The sequence below is a fragment of the Haplochromis burtoni genome, unplaced genomic scaffold (genome assembly GCF_018398535.1).
Source record: "Haplochromis burtoni strain Fernald_Lab_line unplaced genomic scaffold, NCSU_Asbu1 Contig_236, whole genome shotgun sequence".
In the NCBI taxonomy this organism is placed as follows: domain Eukaryota; kingdom Metazoa; phylum Chordata; class Actinopteri; order Cichliformes; family Cichlidae; genus Haplochromis; species Haplochromis burtoni.
Window position 1 is genome coordinate 250357 of NW_024582597.1, and position 16811 is coordinate 267167.

Genomic DNA, 16811 nt, shown 5'->3' on the forward strand with positions numbered 1-16811 from the left:
GGGTCAAAGGCAGTGAGTGAGCTGAGCAAGGCCCCAGGTGCGTTATTCTCCATGACACGTATAGTATAAAATGACTGGGGGAACTGTGGCGCGTTGTCATTAACATCCATCAGATGGACAGTTATTGTTTCATTATCAGATAAAGGTGGCATCCCTGCGTCTGTTACAATTAGAGTAATGTCATATTCAGGTACTGTTTCGCGATCTAAAGGCTCGGCCACAATGAGCTTGTAATGCATGGGTCGATCTGAAGATGTGTTAATTGTAAAGGGCATGGGTCGATGTATAGTCAAGCTTACTTTTCCGTTATCCCCCGTGTCTCTATCACTTATATCTACAAGTGCAATAACACTTCCTACTGCTACGTTCTCCTCCACTGTGTTTTTAACAGACTGTATGATGATTTCCGGATAATTATCGTTCATGTCCTTCACATTAACGACCACTTTGCACTGACCAAGCAAGGGATGCGTGCCTTTGTCTCTGGCCTCTATGTGCATCTCATAGAATTTCATATCTTCATAGTCTATAGTTCCTTTCACAGTTATCTCTCCAGTGTTATGATTCAGTGAAAACACCTCTTGTGTTTTCTCCGACGTGTAAAGGGTAAATGAGTACACAATCTCTGAATTCAAACCCTCGTCAAGGTCCGAGGCGTTTAGCTTCATCACTAAGGTCCCTATTGGGGTGTTTTCCGTCATGTTAATTGTATAAGTCTGCTTATCAAACCGTGGGGGATTATCGTTTGTGTCCTGTACTCTTACAATAATATTAGCAGTGCCAGAGCGCACCGGGACACCGCCATCCACTGCAGTTAGTATTAAATTATGAACAGCAGTCTGTTCTCTATCCAACGATTTGGTCAACACCAAGTCTACATACTGAGTTCCGTCGCTACCTGTCTGAATTTCGATTGTGAAGTGTTCGCTAACACTGAGTTTGTACGTTTTAATTGTATTTATACCAACATCTGGATCCACGCCGTTGGGCAGGGAGAACCTCTCGCCCGGCGTTGCAGATTCTGAAACGTCGAGCTCTACTCTGTCCCGTCGGAAATGTGGAGCGTTATCGTTTATGTCCGTTATTCCAAGCTCGATGTTGAAGATACGTAAGGGGCTTTCTATGATCACATCGAGCTTTAAAAAGCAGGACGCGGGTTTCGCCGGACAAAGATATTCCCTGTCCATTTTTTCTACGATGTACAGTTCGCCCGTCTTTTTGTTAAAATCTAGGTATTTTTTGTTGGAAAAAATATCAAGTTTTACCTCTCGTTGCGCCAAACCTCCTGGCTCAAGTCCCAGATCTGCAGCCAGATTAGCCACAACAGATCCCCTTTCCTTCTCCTCGGGTATGGAGTACCGTGTCACCGACAAAGCGGCTGGCCATGTTGCACACAAGACAAAGACGGCAATGCAAAATCTCATCCTTTCCTTTGCAGGAAAAAAATAAGCCAGATCCTAAAAGCCCTTTTATGTCTGGGATTCTTAAGATTTCACAGAGTATCTTTGCAAAAAAAAAAAAAAATCCAGAAAAACAATAGACAAGAATGAATTAAGGTTCTGTGTGTAAATAATCATAAGCGCCCATTTAAGAAACCAGTCCTTTGCCTTTACGAATGGGTGTGTCATGACTTCAGAGAAGAAGAGTAGTGTGGTAGTGTGCTCTAGTGGTCAACAGTGACACCGTGCGATACACGCTAAACATAGTGTATTGAATTCTTCAGCTCTGAAATCAGCTTTGCAGCTTCGCAAGGCACTGACGCATGGAAGGACATCCCCAAACACACACACAGGCGCACGAGCAGCACTGTGTGCTCTATCCTGACAACATCTCTCATTCATCGGGCATGTATTCAAAAGACAGTTGTTTGTTTTGTAATAATAAAGGATTAATTTCAAATATTGTCTGAGGTCTTTATAACAAGGGAATAAATCATGGAGGATAAAACAATCTACTATCCTTAAGTTGGCATGTCTTTATTTTATTTACATGCCACTAGATGATTTAAAACAGCTGTATATAACAGCTCCTACATTACTGAGGTATATGATTGTATAATAAAGACATAAACCTTTTTTAGCTTTCTGTGCCTTTATACACAAGCCTGTTGGCGCTGTTACTACTTGACACCAGCCTGCTACAGTCTGCCCTAAGCTGGCAAATGACCTGTGCTGGTAGATGCTATTTTACAGTTTGTAGTTTGTGACTTTTATTTCCATTTACTTTTATATTAATTTTTAAAAGTTTAAAACATGTTTTGTTTTGTTTTACCTGTAATATGGAAACAGTCAAGAAATCCGCATGTAGTTGGTCTCTACAAGATAGCAGCCAAATTGTAGTGAAGTTGAAGTAGGTCTTGGACTAAAACAAACACGTGCGTCCCTCCTTGATCTGACACCTAAATGACAGCTGACAGCAGCAGAGAGTAGTGCCAAAATCTGACTGGTTGGAATCAGGAAAGAGTGATACTCTCAATCAAAGGATGTTTACAGTTGGCAGAGAAAGAAAGAAAGATAGAGAGCATGTGTCAGAGTTTACTGCAGCTGCCTTAGCAAAATCTCTCACCGTGCAATTCGTCTCCTTTTAGATTACTGTCTTGTCAAAGTTCTTGACAAAAAGGCAAATTAAGATCAGCTTTTTACCTCCCACCACTGGCTGTGTATTTGAAATGTTTGCACAGTTATCATGCACCGTTATGTTCCTGATTTCAGTCTGACTGTTGTACTCTGCAAGCCAGAGTACAAGCTGCGATCCACAGGCGGATATCACTGATGGAAAAAAAATATGTTACGCAATGTTCTAATTAGTGTGAGCTCTATGATAGTCAAGGATACACTCAGTACACTTAGTGCCTGGAAGTATTTCCGGGCTGCAACAAAATTATTATCTGCTCATTAAAGTACACTCATAACTGCTCTTGTGAGAAGCCTGTAGAAGGAAAAGTGTTTTTGTGCAATAGTTTTAAGGCAAAAGGAGAATGGGATTGATAAATGTAATAAACAGCTCACTGGGGACTTCCACTTTATATGGATCATCATGTTCACAGAAGAGAGGGTATTTTGGTTTACCTTCTGTACTGCAACTGGATTACATCACAGTTTACAATAAGACACTTACTGACACGTCACTTTATCAATGCTGGTCATTATGCCCTTTTGCTGCTAAAGTATCTATACCTATATTTATACCTACATTTCTATATCTATTCTCCCGACTGGTAATTGTATTTGTTTTTGTTTTTTTAACTATTAATTTACTTACAATTTAAAATACTGTTTCTTCTTGCTCCGGGACCATGTGTACATAATTTCGTTCCACCTCATGTAAACATGTGATGCGAATGACAATAAATCTCCTTGAATCCATCAAGTTTCCCTTAAAGACCTAAGCTGACAGTTCATCATGATGAGGGGAACCCTGCGTTTAAAAGAGCCAAAAGGAGTGCCAGTGATCATCACAGCCTCTAACAATCTAACCTCAGTTATCTGATTATCTATTATTTCTGGTCCCACAAGTGGCCTAGGTGAGTCTGGCCTGTATCTATGGATGCTTTAATCAGGTCACACCCAACTGTAATCTTCACTTTTTGTAGTTTTTTGTGTTAATTCAACATGTGTTATTTTCTAATCAATCACTGCTTAAAATGCCATTGCCTCTGTACATACACTATAAGGATTGGCTAGAAAATGCCTCTGAAAATGTGAAACCTGACTTTTTCTAATAAATAATCTTGGTCAAAATAATTTTAGATTTGTTGAAGATGAAACTAATTTGGAAACAGCACTGGTCACTAGAATGCGAATGTGTCTGAGTCACTACTTTATGTAACTTCATGGTTTGGAGTGCTTTATTTAAAACATTTTATTATCTGAAACCACAACTTTACATTTAAAAAATCCATGCACACTTGATATAAAAAGTCAGATTTGATGGAAATGATTGTTACATTCATTTAATTATCTTAAAGATTGAAAATTAAGTTTAAAAATGTACACTGAGCCATCTTACTCATGAAATGGTGGCTCACTAATATATGTGGTAGTAGTGGTAGTACTCCTTGACTGCCAAAGTTTTATTACATTTTATTACAATTATTTTTAATTACTTTTTCATTATGCTTTTTGCCAAGAACGCACTAGGCTTTGCAATATAGGCTCAGATGTTATCACGCATGAGACTATTAGTGAAGAATCTGATCTGCCCATATGACAACAACCCTAAGCAAACAGACTGAGTCATAAAGGGCTTCAGAGACACAAGAAAATGGGGGCCCATGCAACAGACAGTATGACTCCCACTGAGATTCGACCAGTTTTTTGTTTTTGCTTGTTTGTTTTGTTTGTACTTTACACGGTGTCCACATAATATTTTCTGTTATATTTTCTGTCCAACAAGTTTTGTTTGGAGGGGAACACTTCTCCCTGGGATGGATAAGAGTTTTAAATAAGTGGATCACTAAAATAATTTTTACTCAATGATGCCCTCTACCGGGGAATTATTCTGTGAAAAAACTGGTCAGTATATTTACTGTGAAAACGTTGTGATCATAAATTAATCAAATTTAAACATCTATAATATATAAATAACTTAACTTACAGTTTACTAAGTAGTTTTCGGAGGCACTTGTCCTTTTTTGTCCTTTACTTGAGTATTTAAACCACATTTCATCTATGTTTCTTTGTGTAATTGTGTGTTTTTTACTCAACTACTTTGTTTATGTGTTTATATTTTGGGGGAACTGTAGTAGTTAGTTTGCAGAGTAAGATGTGGTTAACTAAAAAAACAAACAAACAGAGATTAATGTAATCAACAGTATTTAAAGCGTTTCACCACAGCAAGCTGCAACATTCAATTGCTTCATTTAAGTAGAGCATTTTTTTTACATTAATGAATGCAAGGTTGTTGCAACAGTGTTGTAACAGCTTTTTCATCTTATGTTATGTTGTTGCATTATTGGTATTTTTTTGGTTAAACCTACCACTGACATTAGAGAGGGGGGGAGGGGTATGCAATTTATTTGTATTTTACGAGCATAATTTACACCTCATGACTTTGTTTTCTCATCACTACTTAAAAATTAAAAACAAAACATTTTAAGAGGTCATGATTTATGTATGTGAGAGGCTGCTGTGAAAGCATTAAATCCAGCCTGCTGCACCGTGCTCTAAGCGCCCTCTGGTGGACAACAGGAAACGTTGCAGTTGGATTTAGAGGCACAAATGGACAAAGCCGTTTCAGCACTATGACAATGGACAGCTCCCAGTGCGACCGACAGTAATGGTTACATGATGTGGAAATGAAGCGAGTATGTCTGCCTTACAAGTCCTGCTATGCTGTAAGAGAAGAAACGTTGAGATTTTATATTTTATCATTTCACTACAATTTCACCAGTTGCTGACTTTAAAGGAAGCTGATATGTATGTGATCTATTTTATATGTATGAATTTGGCGTTTCTAAACGTGTTTAAAACAGAAAAGAAAAAAACAATGTCCAACTTCCACTTTATTTCAAGGATCAAAACCTGAAAATGAGCCAAGCCGATCTAAAAATGGCTGCCCCTTTCACTGTCCCTGTGGATCACCTTACTACAGAGAAGGTTACTCTGCTCCCCTCCATGCTCTCTATGGACACCCGTTTCCTTATTAACGACATTATTTTCAATCTGAGCCATAGGACAACCTAATTACCCTACTCATTTCTGGCCAGTGGCCAGCTCCCATCTGTTGATGCTGTGAACTAATTCCCAGAGAAGAAAGAAATAAAAGGGCATACATAGAGAGAGAAGCCACAGGCCCCCTTGCTCAGATTCAGGTGTGGCATTTGGAGTTAAGAGCCCCCCACCCCCATCCTTTCCCTTTCCTCCCTTGTATTCCTGTTCGTGGTCTTAATTAAAGTGATATTTCGAGAGAGGAGGTTCTGTTTGTTCAGTTAATGAACCCAACTATTCTCTGCGGGCAAATGGAAATGCAAGCACTCCAATTAGCATATGTTAGCATTTTACTATGTTTATTCCTCACCGTGGAAAACAGCTTACCAAGGCGAAAAGCTTTTCACCCTTGTACGAGTAGCTCTGGAACTTTTTCACCTCAAAATAATTAACTCAGGCTAATTAAACATAGATCTGGAAAACTTACATCTAAATCATTTATGCGTGCACATCGACTGAATCTGTGTTTTGGTGCAGGGATTATGTTTTATGAATCACAGCAGGTCACAAATGCTTGCTTGAAAGAAAAGAGGAAGGCCATATGAAAAAAATACTTTATTTTCATAAATGTATACAGTACATGTGTAAAGGAAGGAACCCTCCCCTGTCATTACAGTAGTCTGCTTCATGGTGCAGCTTGCATATACATACTCATTGTTTCATATTCACACAAGCTCTGTTAGCAAACAAAGATACAAAAAGGAAAAACACGTCTTCTTTTTCATGTAACCAAAAAATATAAATTCATAAGGATGTGCAAAATTATTGTCCACGAATGCTTTTTCGAAAACTATTTTGGATGTAACTGCTGCTCCAGTTTGATTGTCTAAATAATAATAATGATAATTCTAATAATAAAAACAAACACATATGCTGACAATGTTGCAGTGGCATGTCAAATAAATAGCCATCAGACCTTCATTATCCTTCTTCAAAACAGATTGTCCATACATTATTCCTCTTTCCCTTTCTATTTTCATACCACTTATAAATCATATGTTCACTAATTTATGTACTGGGTGGGCTCTACCTCTGTTTTCATATAAGGATATCCATCTTTTTAATCATCCACTAGGGCAGTTATTGAAAAGTCAGTCATTGTACAGGTCATTATTTATGATCGCAGTCTCTCCCTGGGGCGACATCTGGAGACGGCGCTTCTTTCCAAAAGTAGAAAATGAATTGTGGACATCTAGGTCACTTCGCTGTGCGGCAGGCCTCAGGGTGCAAAAGCCTGATGGCGTCCCAGGGATGTACACATTGTGGTGGTAATCGGGTGGTGGGTGTGGGTGCGGATGGGAGGGGATTGAAGGCTGCTGCTGCTGGGGAGGAGGTGTACACCGAGGAGTCCAGGGGCGAGAGGGAATCCCACTGGGTGAAGGAGACATTTTATAATCTATAACATGAGGAGAAAGGAGAGAAGAAACAACTGCTTATTATTCAATACTGACTCATGTCTTTACAGCTTGCTGTAAGGACTGTTAACGATTAAATGCAGTAAAAGGAGCAGTGATCTGTTTAGTGGTCAGTTTAGTGAGGATGAGGTAGGCCGTCAGCTACAAGTGAGTTAAGGGAATAACCAAAAAGTCAAAAAATTAAAGAACGAGGATGCGCAGCGTGTGTAATATTAAAGTAGTGTAGATGAAATACTCCATATGCATACATAAGCAGGAATGCATTTAGCCTCTCTCACCTTTCGTGCCTCTCATGTGAGTACCCCAGGTCCAGTATTGTCCAGGTGCCATTGAGGTGACATAGTTTTCTGGGTCTGCATGCATGGCTTTTCGCATGAGGGTGCCATCCATGTTTATGGAATTGTAACTACAAATGAAATAAGTCTGTGTAACAACACCGTTGACTCATATTTATGAAAATGCAAATCATATTGACATGAGCATTTTTTATGCAGACTGTATGCTTTAGAGCTTTATTGAGCACATACTTGTGTGTGTGTGTGTGTTTGTGTGTGTTGGGGGGGGGGGTGCAGGTCATAATGCTGCTCTACAGAAATCAGGTCAAAGTTCAGAACTATACCTTTTAATAGAGGAGTTTTGGTTCTTCGTGAGAGTCCAGTCTGTGTTTGGCTGCTTTAGCTGCAGAGGGAAGATATTGTCAGAGTTAATGGAAGGGTATTTTTTAATTATTATAACTATTTTTAATTTCATCTAAACGATGTCTGTTATGATAGAGGTCACTGATAGCTGACAGGAGTAGACTTTCTTGGGATCCCTCCTGAATTGAAGACACGATTCTTTTCAGATGGATCGTGGCTGCCGCCCCGTGGATGTTTGGCAGAACATGCTCATTTCAAGAGTAGAGGTGGTGACGCCTCCAGCTACGATTCGCCTGTCACTTAGTTTTGCTTTTATCCTCCGTGGCGCAGCGGGAAGGGTGAAAGAGAGCACCCGAGTGATATTTATTCCAATTTGATTCTCATAGTATGGATTCCACGCTCCATTAATTCACCTAAAGTTGTTAGCGAGAAGAATGCGACGTAAGCTATTATTAGAATCGGTATTCAAAATACTGTCCTCAGCCAGCTGTGCACAAAACCAATTAGAACCCCACCGGGATGAAACGAAACATGATTTTAATCTTCAAAGGGAACCGTGCCAGGGAGGAAATTAAGAAAATTACACACGTCATTGTTTTGTGGATTTTATGCATCATTTTACATTAATATTTGCCTGACGCTCCTCGAGCAAGGTTTTTAATTAAAAGTCTCGCAGAGAGCCTTGAAAAGTTTGCGGCCCTCGCAGCTGTAAATGGAATAACCCAGCACGTCTCGCCACGGATTCACACCGTGGCACACATCACATTCGCCTACCTTTCCTGTGTGTCGTGCGCGCTTAGATGTGTGTTTAATCTCCCTTTTCACCTTCAATTCGTCAACTTAAGCGCGGTTATGCACTTGCTTCGAGTATTTGTGATTCGTTGTGATTTGTCTTTGACGCGCCAGAGACAACCTCACTGTGACTCACGTGAGCACGCCGAGGGGCACTACCGGGTGATTTGGTGGAGCCAATTAATAAAAAGAAGGACACTTTCTCCTGAAGGAGTTTAGCTGCAGGCGGCACATTCACCGTGACCTCGAATTCCCTCTTGTGGCCAGAGGTGTATGTGTCAGTGACCGGGCTGACATTTCTCAGTCAGCCTGGTGGAGTCTGGTATCAAGGGCCTGACTCTTTGTCCCCTCCGCGCTAATAGCGTGGAGGGGACAAAGAGTCAGGACCGATTCATACCGGAATCGGCATTACGCACATATTTATGGTCTGCTGCTCTGTCTATTAAGATAATAATAAAAAAAAATAATTAAAAAAAACACGGGCGTAGACACCCTTCCTCTGTAAACTACCCCCCTTCCTCGTCTCCTTTCTCCCCTCTCATTCCTTCCCTTTCACTCCCTCCTCTTCCCCACCCTTGCTCGACAAATATGAAGCTACATCTCTCTTTCTCTCCTCGCATTCAGAGGACAGTGCTGGGGCCGATCTACAGGCTGTCCACGTCTCAGTCCAGCCATGTCCTTGCGCCCCCTCCTTCTCCTTGCCCCCTCCCCTCGCGATGTCCTCCCCTGTCTCCCCAAAACCGACCATTTGCCATTTTTCATCAATAATGGACAGCCACCCCCCTCTTGCGAATACGCCACATTGTGTCTGGTATAATGGTTCGGTCGTCCTTGTGCCCTTGAGGCATAGTTAGTGAGGTTATCTGTCCTGTATTGTTAGTTTGAAAACAAGAAGGCGTGTTCACAAACCCGAGTGCCCGTGACATGGATTGCCTGAACCCAAGGCTGACAATTTCAAACAGCTGCCATTCACCTTCATGTTTGTAACCTTGACTTTTTGTTCAGGTAGATACGCTGGAAGCAGGTGTGTGCAGGCGCCACGTCACTGCATGAAAACTGTGTGGCAATAACACTGGATGATGTAGACATTGTTCTCGCAGGTCACAATCTCTATAATTAGTTCTCGAATTATTATTAAATGCTTGAATTGATACCAAGACTAAACAGAGGAGACTGCCTGAACTACATCTCATCTTCCTCTCGCGCAGTAATTGACATCTCACTTCGTTCTCAGACACGGTTTTTTGCACAGCATATGCTCCTCGCAAGATGGGGCTTTACACTTTCATTAACATGTCAATTAAAATGTAATCTCACGTCGTCTCATTTCATTTCCCGGGTGCAAAACATTAACATGGGCAGCACAATTAGAATTCATTATTGCCACAATTATATTAAAACGCTGTGGAGACGACACGCTGTGCGAAAACACTAACGAGGGAGTGATAGAAGAAAAGAGTGACTTTACTGAAGGTTTTCCTCAAGTTGAGTACCAGCCTGTATGGCATGCGCGATTTGACCTTCATGGGAGAATGTCACAGTCTAGATTCACATCTGATGGAAACTGAGTTGATAGTTGTTATTGTGTCAGTGTGTGGAATGGGGTGGAATTAAACGAGCAGCTCGCTCTCCTTTGTTTTATACTATATGCTGATTTCACTCTACCTCACTGGGAGTAGTTGCTCCGTTGTTCACAGATGCGCTCCGGCTTTGCGCGTTCCACGAGTTTTCCGCGCTCTTTGCCTCGTTGTTCCTCGGTGTGCTGCCCGGGCTGCACGGCTTCAGAAACATAAAGTCACTTTTGGCTGATTCGGGGGTTAGACACACTTTATAACAATATGATTGAGAGAGACTGCTATTTCCATTCACCTCCATGCAGTTCGTGGGCACTTTGGCGGCGGATGAAATCTGCAGGTTGAGGTTGGATTTTTTGAACATCTCCGGGGGCGGCTCTGGCTGAAACCCCCCGCAGCAGCAGCAGGATAGGGGGGGCAGGTTGTACCCGCTGAGAGTCTCGCTATCCTTGTAGCACTTTACTGCAGCCAGCACGATGATAGCCACCAGGAATATTAAGGATATAGTGCTCAGCGACACGATCAAGTAGAGAGCGAGGTTTGAAGGGGGCTGCGGGCTGAGTGTGAGGTCCCCGAAATCTGACAGGGTCTCGGGCACGCTGTCTACCACTGTGAGGACAATGGAGACAGTGGCGGAAAGCGGTGGCTGCCCGTTGTCCTTGACTAATATTACCAGTCTCTGTCTTGTTGCGTCTTTTTCTACTATTCGACGAATAGTCCTGATTTCTCCCGTGTACAGAGCTACGCTGAACAGCCCTGGGTCTGTAGCCTGTAACACCTGATAGGACAAGCGGGAGTTCTGCCCCGCGTCTGCGTCTATCGCTGTTATTTTGGTAACCAGATAGCCAGCGTCTACTGCCCGCGGAACCACCTCTGTGGCCACAGTGCCGTTTTTCGGCAGTGGGGATACGATAACAGGTGCGTTGTCGTTCTGGTCCAAGACAAAGACGTTAACTGTGACATTACTCGCGAGAGGGGGGAAGCCTGCGTCCTGTGCCTGTACCAGAATCTGAAAGTTTCTTAATTGTTCGTAATCAAAGGAGCGCAGTGCGTAGATGTTGCCGTTATCAGAGTTGATTGAGACATAAGTGGACACGGGCATGCCCTGAATCTGACCCTCCAGAATAGAATAAGACAGATAGGCGTTCTGGTTAGAATCGGGGTCGAATGCAGTTACAGAGCAAATGGAAGCGCCCGGGGCATTATTCTCGGTCACATAAACTGTGTATGAAGGTTGGGAGAACCGCGGGGGGTTGTCGTTAATGTCAGACACTTGAACGAGAATGGTTTTTCTGGTAGAGAGCGAAGGAGAGCCCAGGTCTCGTGCTGTGAGGGTGATGTTGTATTCGGACACTGTTTCTCTGTCCAGAAACTCGCTTGTCACAAGAGTGTAATAGTTTTTAAAAGATGAGTGGAGCTGAAAGGGAACGTTGTTTGGAATTTGGCAGTCAACGTTTCCGTTCTCTCCAGAGTCCCGGTCCATAACACTGATAACCGCTATCACCGTACCTGCTGGCGCATCTTCCTGAACGGGAGTGGACACTGATGTGAGGATAACTTCGGGAGCGTTGTCATTTACATCCAGGATGTCCACCAGCACTTTGCCGTGTACGGCCACGGCCGAGGGTCCCCTGTCTTTCGCTTGCACATACAACTCATACACACTTGCTTTCTCGTAGTCCACAATACCCTTCACTCGGATTTCACCCATGTACGGGTCCACGCTGAACAGTTCGCGCACCTTGAGTGGTGCGTGTCCGCTGAACGCATAAGTAACCTCCCCGTTCGAGCCCTCATCCAGGTCTGTGGCGTTCAGTTTCAGCACCAGCGTCCCTCTCGGTGCGTTCTCCACCAGGCTCGCGCGGTAAACTGCGCGGTCAAACACAGGCACGTTATCGTTGGCATCCAAAACTGTAATAGTTATCAGCGCTGTCCCTGAGCGTTCCGGTGAGCCCCCGTCATAAGCAGTCAGAACCATTTCGTGCTTTTTCTGCTGTTCCCGGTCTAGTGGGGTGTCCAGCACGAGCTCAGCAAACTTGCTCCCATCATTGCGCGTCTGGATGTTCAGTGCGAAGTGCTCGTTTGCGCTCAGCAGGTATGAGCGCAGAGAGTTGGTGCCAACGTCCTGGTCCTGGGCGCTCTCCAACGGGAAACGAGAGCCGGGCGCAGCGGACTCTGTGATGTCAAGATTAAACTCGCTCCACGGGAAACTGGGGGAGTTGTCATTCACGTCTAAAATCTCCACTTCAACTCTGTATAGTTCTAACGGGTTTTCTATGACCACTTGTAAGTGCAAAAAACAGTTTGGGCTTCGTTCACAAAGCTCTTCTCTGTCTATCTTTTCGTTGACGAAGAGAATCCCGTTCTCCAAGTTCACTTCTAAGTACTGTTTCTTTGCGCCAGAAACGATACGAAACCGACGGGCTGACAGCTTTGCCACATCCAAACCTAGGTCTTCGGCGATGTTGCCCACAAAAGCTCCATGCTCCAGCTCTTCTGGGATAGAGTAGCGAATTTGCGCGAGAACCAAGTCCACGACACACGCGCACAGAAGCAGACATATAACCAGGCCAGTCACCGGCACCCAGCTGCCTCTGGAGAGAATGTGATCCATTTCAGCCCCGTGCGTAAAGCACCTCACACGGACATCTTTCGCCTCATAAAGACATTCAGCTGTACATAATAGAGAAAAGGAGCCTGTCCTAAGATTGAAGTTAGTCACATTTATTTGTATGGGTAACTTTACCGAATACTTAGAATGAGAGAGCGGGAGCAGAGTGAAAGCACCTCTCTCGGTGCTGTGCTCCACGCGCAACACCGGTATGAACGGGGAAGGCTCGCGCTTTGATTTTACAGTGTATTAGGCACTTGGAGGAGCCGGTGGGGAGGTGCGTGTGTATGTGTGTGTGTGACAGAGAGAGAGAGGGAGAGAGAGATGGAAAGAGAGATGGAGGGGGTGGACGTGGCTTCTCGCAGCTCCGTATTGGAGGACGCTGACGCGAAATACGACTCTAATTACTGTAGACGTTTAACCCTTTCACATCCGCGTGTCTGTTCGCCTGACCCATTAAAGTGAGGACAGGGCGTAAGTTTGATACCAGACGTCAGAGCCAGATTTGGATTAGGAGTCAAAGTGTGTCACGGGTGTCCTTTCCTAGGCTGGGTTTACTAGATGTGGATGAGTAAGGATTTGTCTTGGTTTTCCCAGCTCCTTACTGCGCCAGGACCGTGGTGATAGCCAACATCGTGTCATTGTTTTATTGCAACCCCCATTGCACCTTCAGAAAAATAATAAACTATTCTTCGGAGGTCCAATGAGTACGTGTTGAAATACAGTAAACAAAACACACAAGCTTAAGCACTCACTCGCTCTGCTTCAAATGGCCCAGTGGCCACTAACAGTAGGCTCCTGGGACTTCATAATGCTTTTGAATTAGAGCCCTTTGAAGATGAATACAAACACTATAAAACAGTCCCATTCATTAATCATCACATGCGAAATTGGGTTTTACAAAAAAGAATCTTTGATAGGTCAGAGTATTCATTTTTAATCAGTGTTTAAATGAGTGTGAGCTACAGGTTCTGGAACTTAAAACGATTACTTTGAGAATCATAAACGGACAAAAGACCAATACAAATACGCATTACACGCCTTTAATTCACTTAAGTGGGTCCATACATGTATCAACACAATCAACGTAAAAGCAGTGTCATAAAGCCTCAATCATACTTGTCTCTAATCAGGTATTATACTGTGGTTGGGATTAGATAAATATCTCATAGATGATTTATTTACAGACTGGCATAAACAGAAAAGGCTGTATCAGAGTGCCATTATAGTTTTGAGATAAAGAGAACAACTCTTTAGAGCACCGCGCATGTTTGTTCACATCTAATCGCTTTCCTGTATATCCTGGTCAGTTAGACAAGCAGTGAGCGGCAGGGAGCAGTTAAAGACAGAGTTAGAGTGCGACCAAAGGCTGCCTTTGTGAATTCAGGTTCTTCTCCAGACAGACACGACTAGCATCCTAATGCCAAAAAAATGGTGGAAATCTGAAAGTCTCTTCATGGGACTGACGACACAGCCTTGGCCCCCGGGCAGCGTTGGGCTTGTTAGCAACTAAAAAGGAAAAGAAGCGAGGAGATGAGAGAGAAAGAACAAGAAACAAACATTTCTGCTTCTTAGGGGCAGCATTTCCTTTTACACTAGACGCTGCATTTTTCTATAAATTGCTCCCAACAACCTGAGGACTAAAACCTCTGTGGAAAATCGTGTTGATGGTTGGTCCTCTTTGAGGGTGATCAGGGAAACAAAGTCTAATGTTGCTGCGATCTTTTCACTTTCAAAACAAATCAAACACGGCCAAAGGGAATACTTCCACTTGAAGACAGTGGTTGTTTCTGACATTTCTCTCTTAAGCAACTGAGAGAATAACGTTCCCCCTTCATATTCAGCTGGGTTTTTAAAGGAGAGGTAAGAAAGGTCACTACTTGTTTTTGAATAAAACCGCAATGCTATCAAACCATAAATCCTCATCCCGGAGGAAGATATCGCAGGAAAAAAAGCATTACTTTTACTTCCCCTGGGAACTAAAGTTGCTGCACTTCTATCTCTCCAATAAGCAGCACTGGCATGCATTTCCCTCCCCTTTTCAGGAAAAACTAAAATCCCCAGGTTTAAATAAGCAGAAAATACAATCTGCTTGTAGACTTAACCTCAAGCAGATGGTTAAGCTTCTCCAGAAATGATTACATTTCTGGAAAAAGAAAAAAAAATCACCACCACCACCAGTTCCATTGCTTTTCCCTTCTTTTTAATTAACGGAGTGAAGGATTAGTGTGCAGCTATCCGGGATCAACCGTTCTCCGACGGAAGAATACAAATGTTTTGTGATAAATAATCCCAGAGCCCTCGGGCCGGCGGTCCCTCGGTGCCTGTAACATTAACATGCATTACACGCAGCATTAAGCCGGACTCATCCGCCCCTATCGCCTCGCTCACCCAATTGTCCGACAGAAAGACTACTTTCTCTGAACTACCGCTCAGAAGCCATCTGACCGTGACCCGTTCCTCCCCACAGAATGAAAAAGTACTGGTGGGTGGATGAAGGATGGTAAAGTGATTAGAAACTCATTTGTTTTTTATGCACTTGAAATAAAGGGGGCTGTTTTCTCTATAAGCGCTTTCAGTTCCACTTTAGTGCCGTCTATGTTTTATTTGGCTCATAATGTCCACATGTAAGTGCACTTAAAACGCTATATTTCTTTTCCATTCGTGATCTTGTGGCGCCATCTATTGGACAATATGCGATACCGCAATAAATGGAACGGTTTAAAATGTATTGTGTGCCAAAGAAAAGTGTTGCTTCTCTTTAACAGCACTGGATAATTTTTTGCTGATACAAAATTAAATCGGATAAAGTTATCTGTAGTTCTGCACCTCACAGGAAATCAAGAGAAACACAAGGAAGACTGAACATAAGCTTATTAGTGGAGACCATAATGTGTTTAGTCTTAAAGTGCTCACATTTGCTCACAGTGTTGTTCGCATAGCTTTAGATGTATTAAAAATGAATCCTTATCAGTATCTACTCCATACAATTAATCCTGCACATTTTACCCTAAAGCATAAAACATTAATTATTCATCTTGTGTGTTTTTAGGTAATGATGGCCCCCAAATCACCCTTCCACTAAAGCATAGCATCATCTTTTAACTATATTTGCTTCAATCTGTGTTTCGGTGATGAAGATAATACCACATTAATAAATTGGCTCAGGAAGCACTAGTTCATGATTTTAACTAAAGGAGTTTATTAATGAAACCAGCGTGTTTCCGCCTGTATTTTCCATCATTGGGGAACCCAACGAGTGGAAGCTGGATGTGACTATTAGTAGGTGAAATGATCGTATTGAACAGGATTACATGAGAGTTATTGCATGGGTGTCCTTCTCACAGAACATACTTCTCAGTTAAAAGTTGCTAAAGGAGCGAAGCACCGATGTGAAATTGTTTAAGCGCCTTGAGGCGACTTTTGTTGTGATTTGGCGCTATATAAATAAAATTGAATTGAATTGTCAAAGGTTTCTGGAGCCATGTCACTTCGCTCCAGAAGCCATCGTTTTCTGGCTTGAGACTTTTTTCTGTGATCCTAGGGGGCCATCTACCGGATATTCATCAGCATAACAGTCAGAGAAACAGGAACAAAAGAGCACCAAACTGTATACACCTTATACACTTACTTTCCGTTGATCTTATTTATTGTCTGATTCATTAATCTGTGTGTGTGTCAGATAATAATTTTCTACATTTTTTAGGTATCATTTTTAACCGCTCTATGTCTATTATCATTAATTATACTCGTGTTACGCTGTTTTGTCATGCATGGTGTACGCATGGTGTAAATGATTTATATGTCAAGGAGAACTGTATAGGATCTGTGTTTTACGTCACAAAGTTACACATTTAAGGAATTTTACTGCAGTTTTAAAGAGAAGCTCAACGACAAAAATGTAAAGTTAGGCACTGCAAAAGAAAACCTTACAGAGATGAAAAAATATCGTCGTCAGGCTTATGAATGCGACGGATTTATGAGTACCCTACAATTTCTTTATCAGTGTGAGCACGTCTCGGGCTGTGTCATGGCTGGTTTGAACTGATTTTTGGGGTTAATGCTAGGGTTAG

The 16811-nt window shown here is 42.5% G+C and overlaps 3 protein-coding genes across 4 annotated transcripts in view; all 3 read right to left on the bottom strand.

Annotated features, from left to right (window-relative positions):
- The window catches only part of LOC121815521 (protocadherin beta-15-like), a 21352-nt gene extending 8388 nt beyond the window's left edge, over positions 1-12964 (bottom strand). Inside the window, exon 1 of the mRNA XM_042226941.1 lies at positions 12852-12964. The gene's annotated coding sequence lies outside the window, so the exon portion shown is untranslated. The remainder of the gene's footprint in view (positions 1-12851) is intronic.
- On the bottom strand, positions 3-1696 carry LOC102305924 (protocadherin alpha-C2; the record flags this gene model as incomplete). The annotated part of the gene is made up of 1 exon (XM_005937775.3): positions 3-1696. A coding segment is annotated over exon 1 (1422 nt), but the record flags the coding sequence as incomplete, so codon positions are not given.
- si:ch73-233f7.1 (uncharacterized protein LOC100537710 homolog) lies at positions 6251-12858 on the bottom strand. 2 transcript variants are annotated; one of them, XM_005937708.2, is made up of 5 exons: positions 10423-12858; positions 10219-10332; positions 7743-7801; positions 7402-7529; positions 6251-7104 (listed from the first exon to the last, which is right to left on the bottom strand). In XM_005937708.2, exons 1-5 carry the CDS (start codon positions 12739-12741, stop codon positions 6800-6802), a joined length of 2925 nt encoding a protein of 974 aa, XP_005937770.1. In that variant the 5' UTR covers positions 12742-12858; the 3' UTR covers positions 6251-6799. The 2 variants fall into 2 exon arrangements, with proteins under 2 accessions (XP_005937770.1, XP_005937769.1); XM_005937707.2 differs by having other exon boundaries at positions 10219-12858.
- Positions 12965-16811: the final 3847 nt, after the last annotated feature.

Excerpts from the sequence above, each read along its gene's own strand:
- si:ch73-233f7.1 (XM_005937707.2), bottom strand. The coding sequence starts at position 12,741 with ATGGATCACATTCTCTCCAGAGGCAGCTGGGTGCCGGTGACTGGCCTG. Across the intron at positions 7,802-10,218 it reads GAGCAACTACTCCCAGTGAG|CTAAAGCAGCCAAACACAGA; the intron begins GTAGAGTGAAAT and ends TTCCCTCTGCAG. Across the intron at positions 7,105-7,401 it reads TCACATGAGAGGCACGAAAG|ATTATAAAATGTCTCCTTCA; the intron begins GTGAGAGAGGCT and ends CTCATGTTATAG.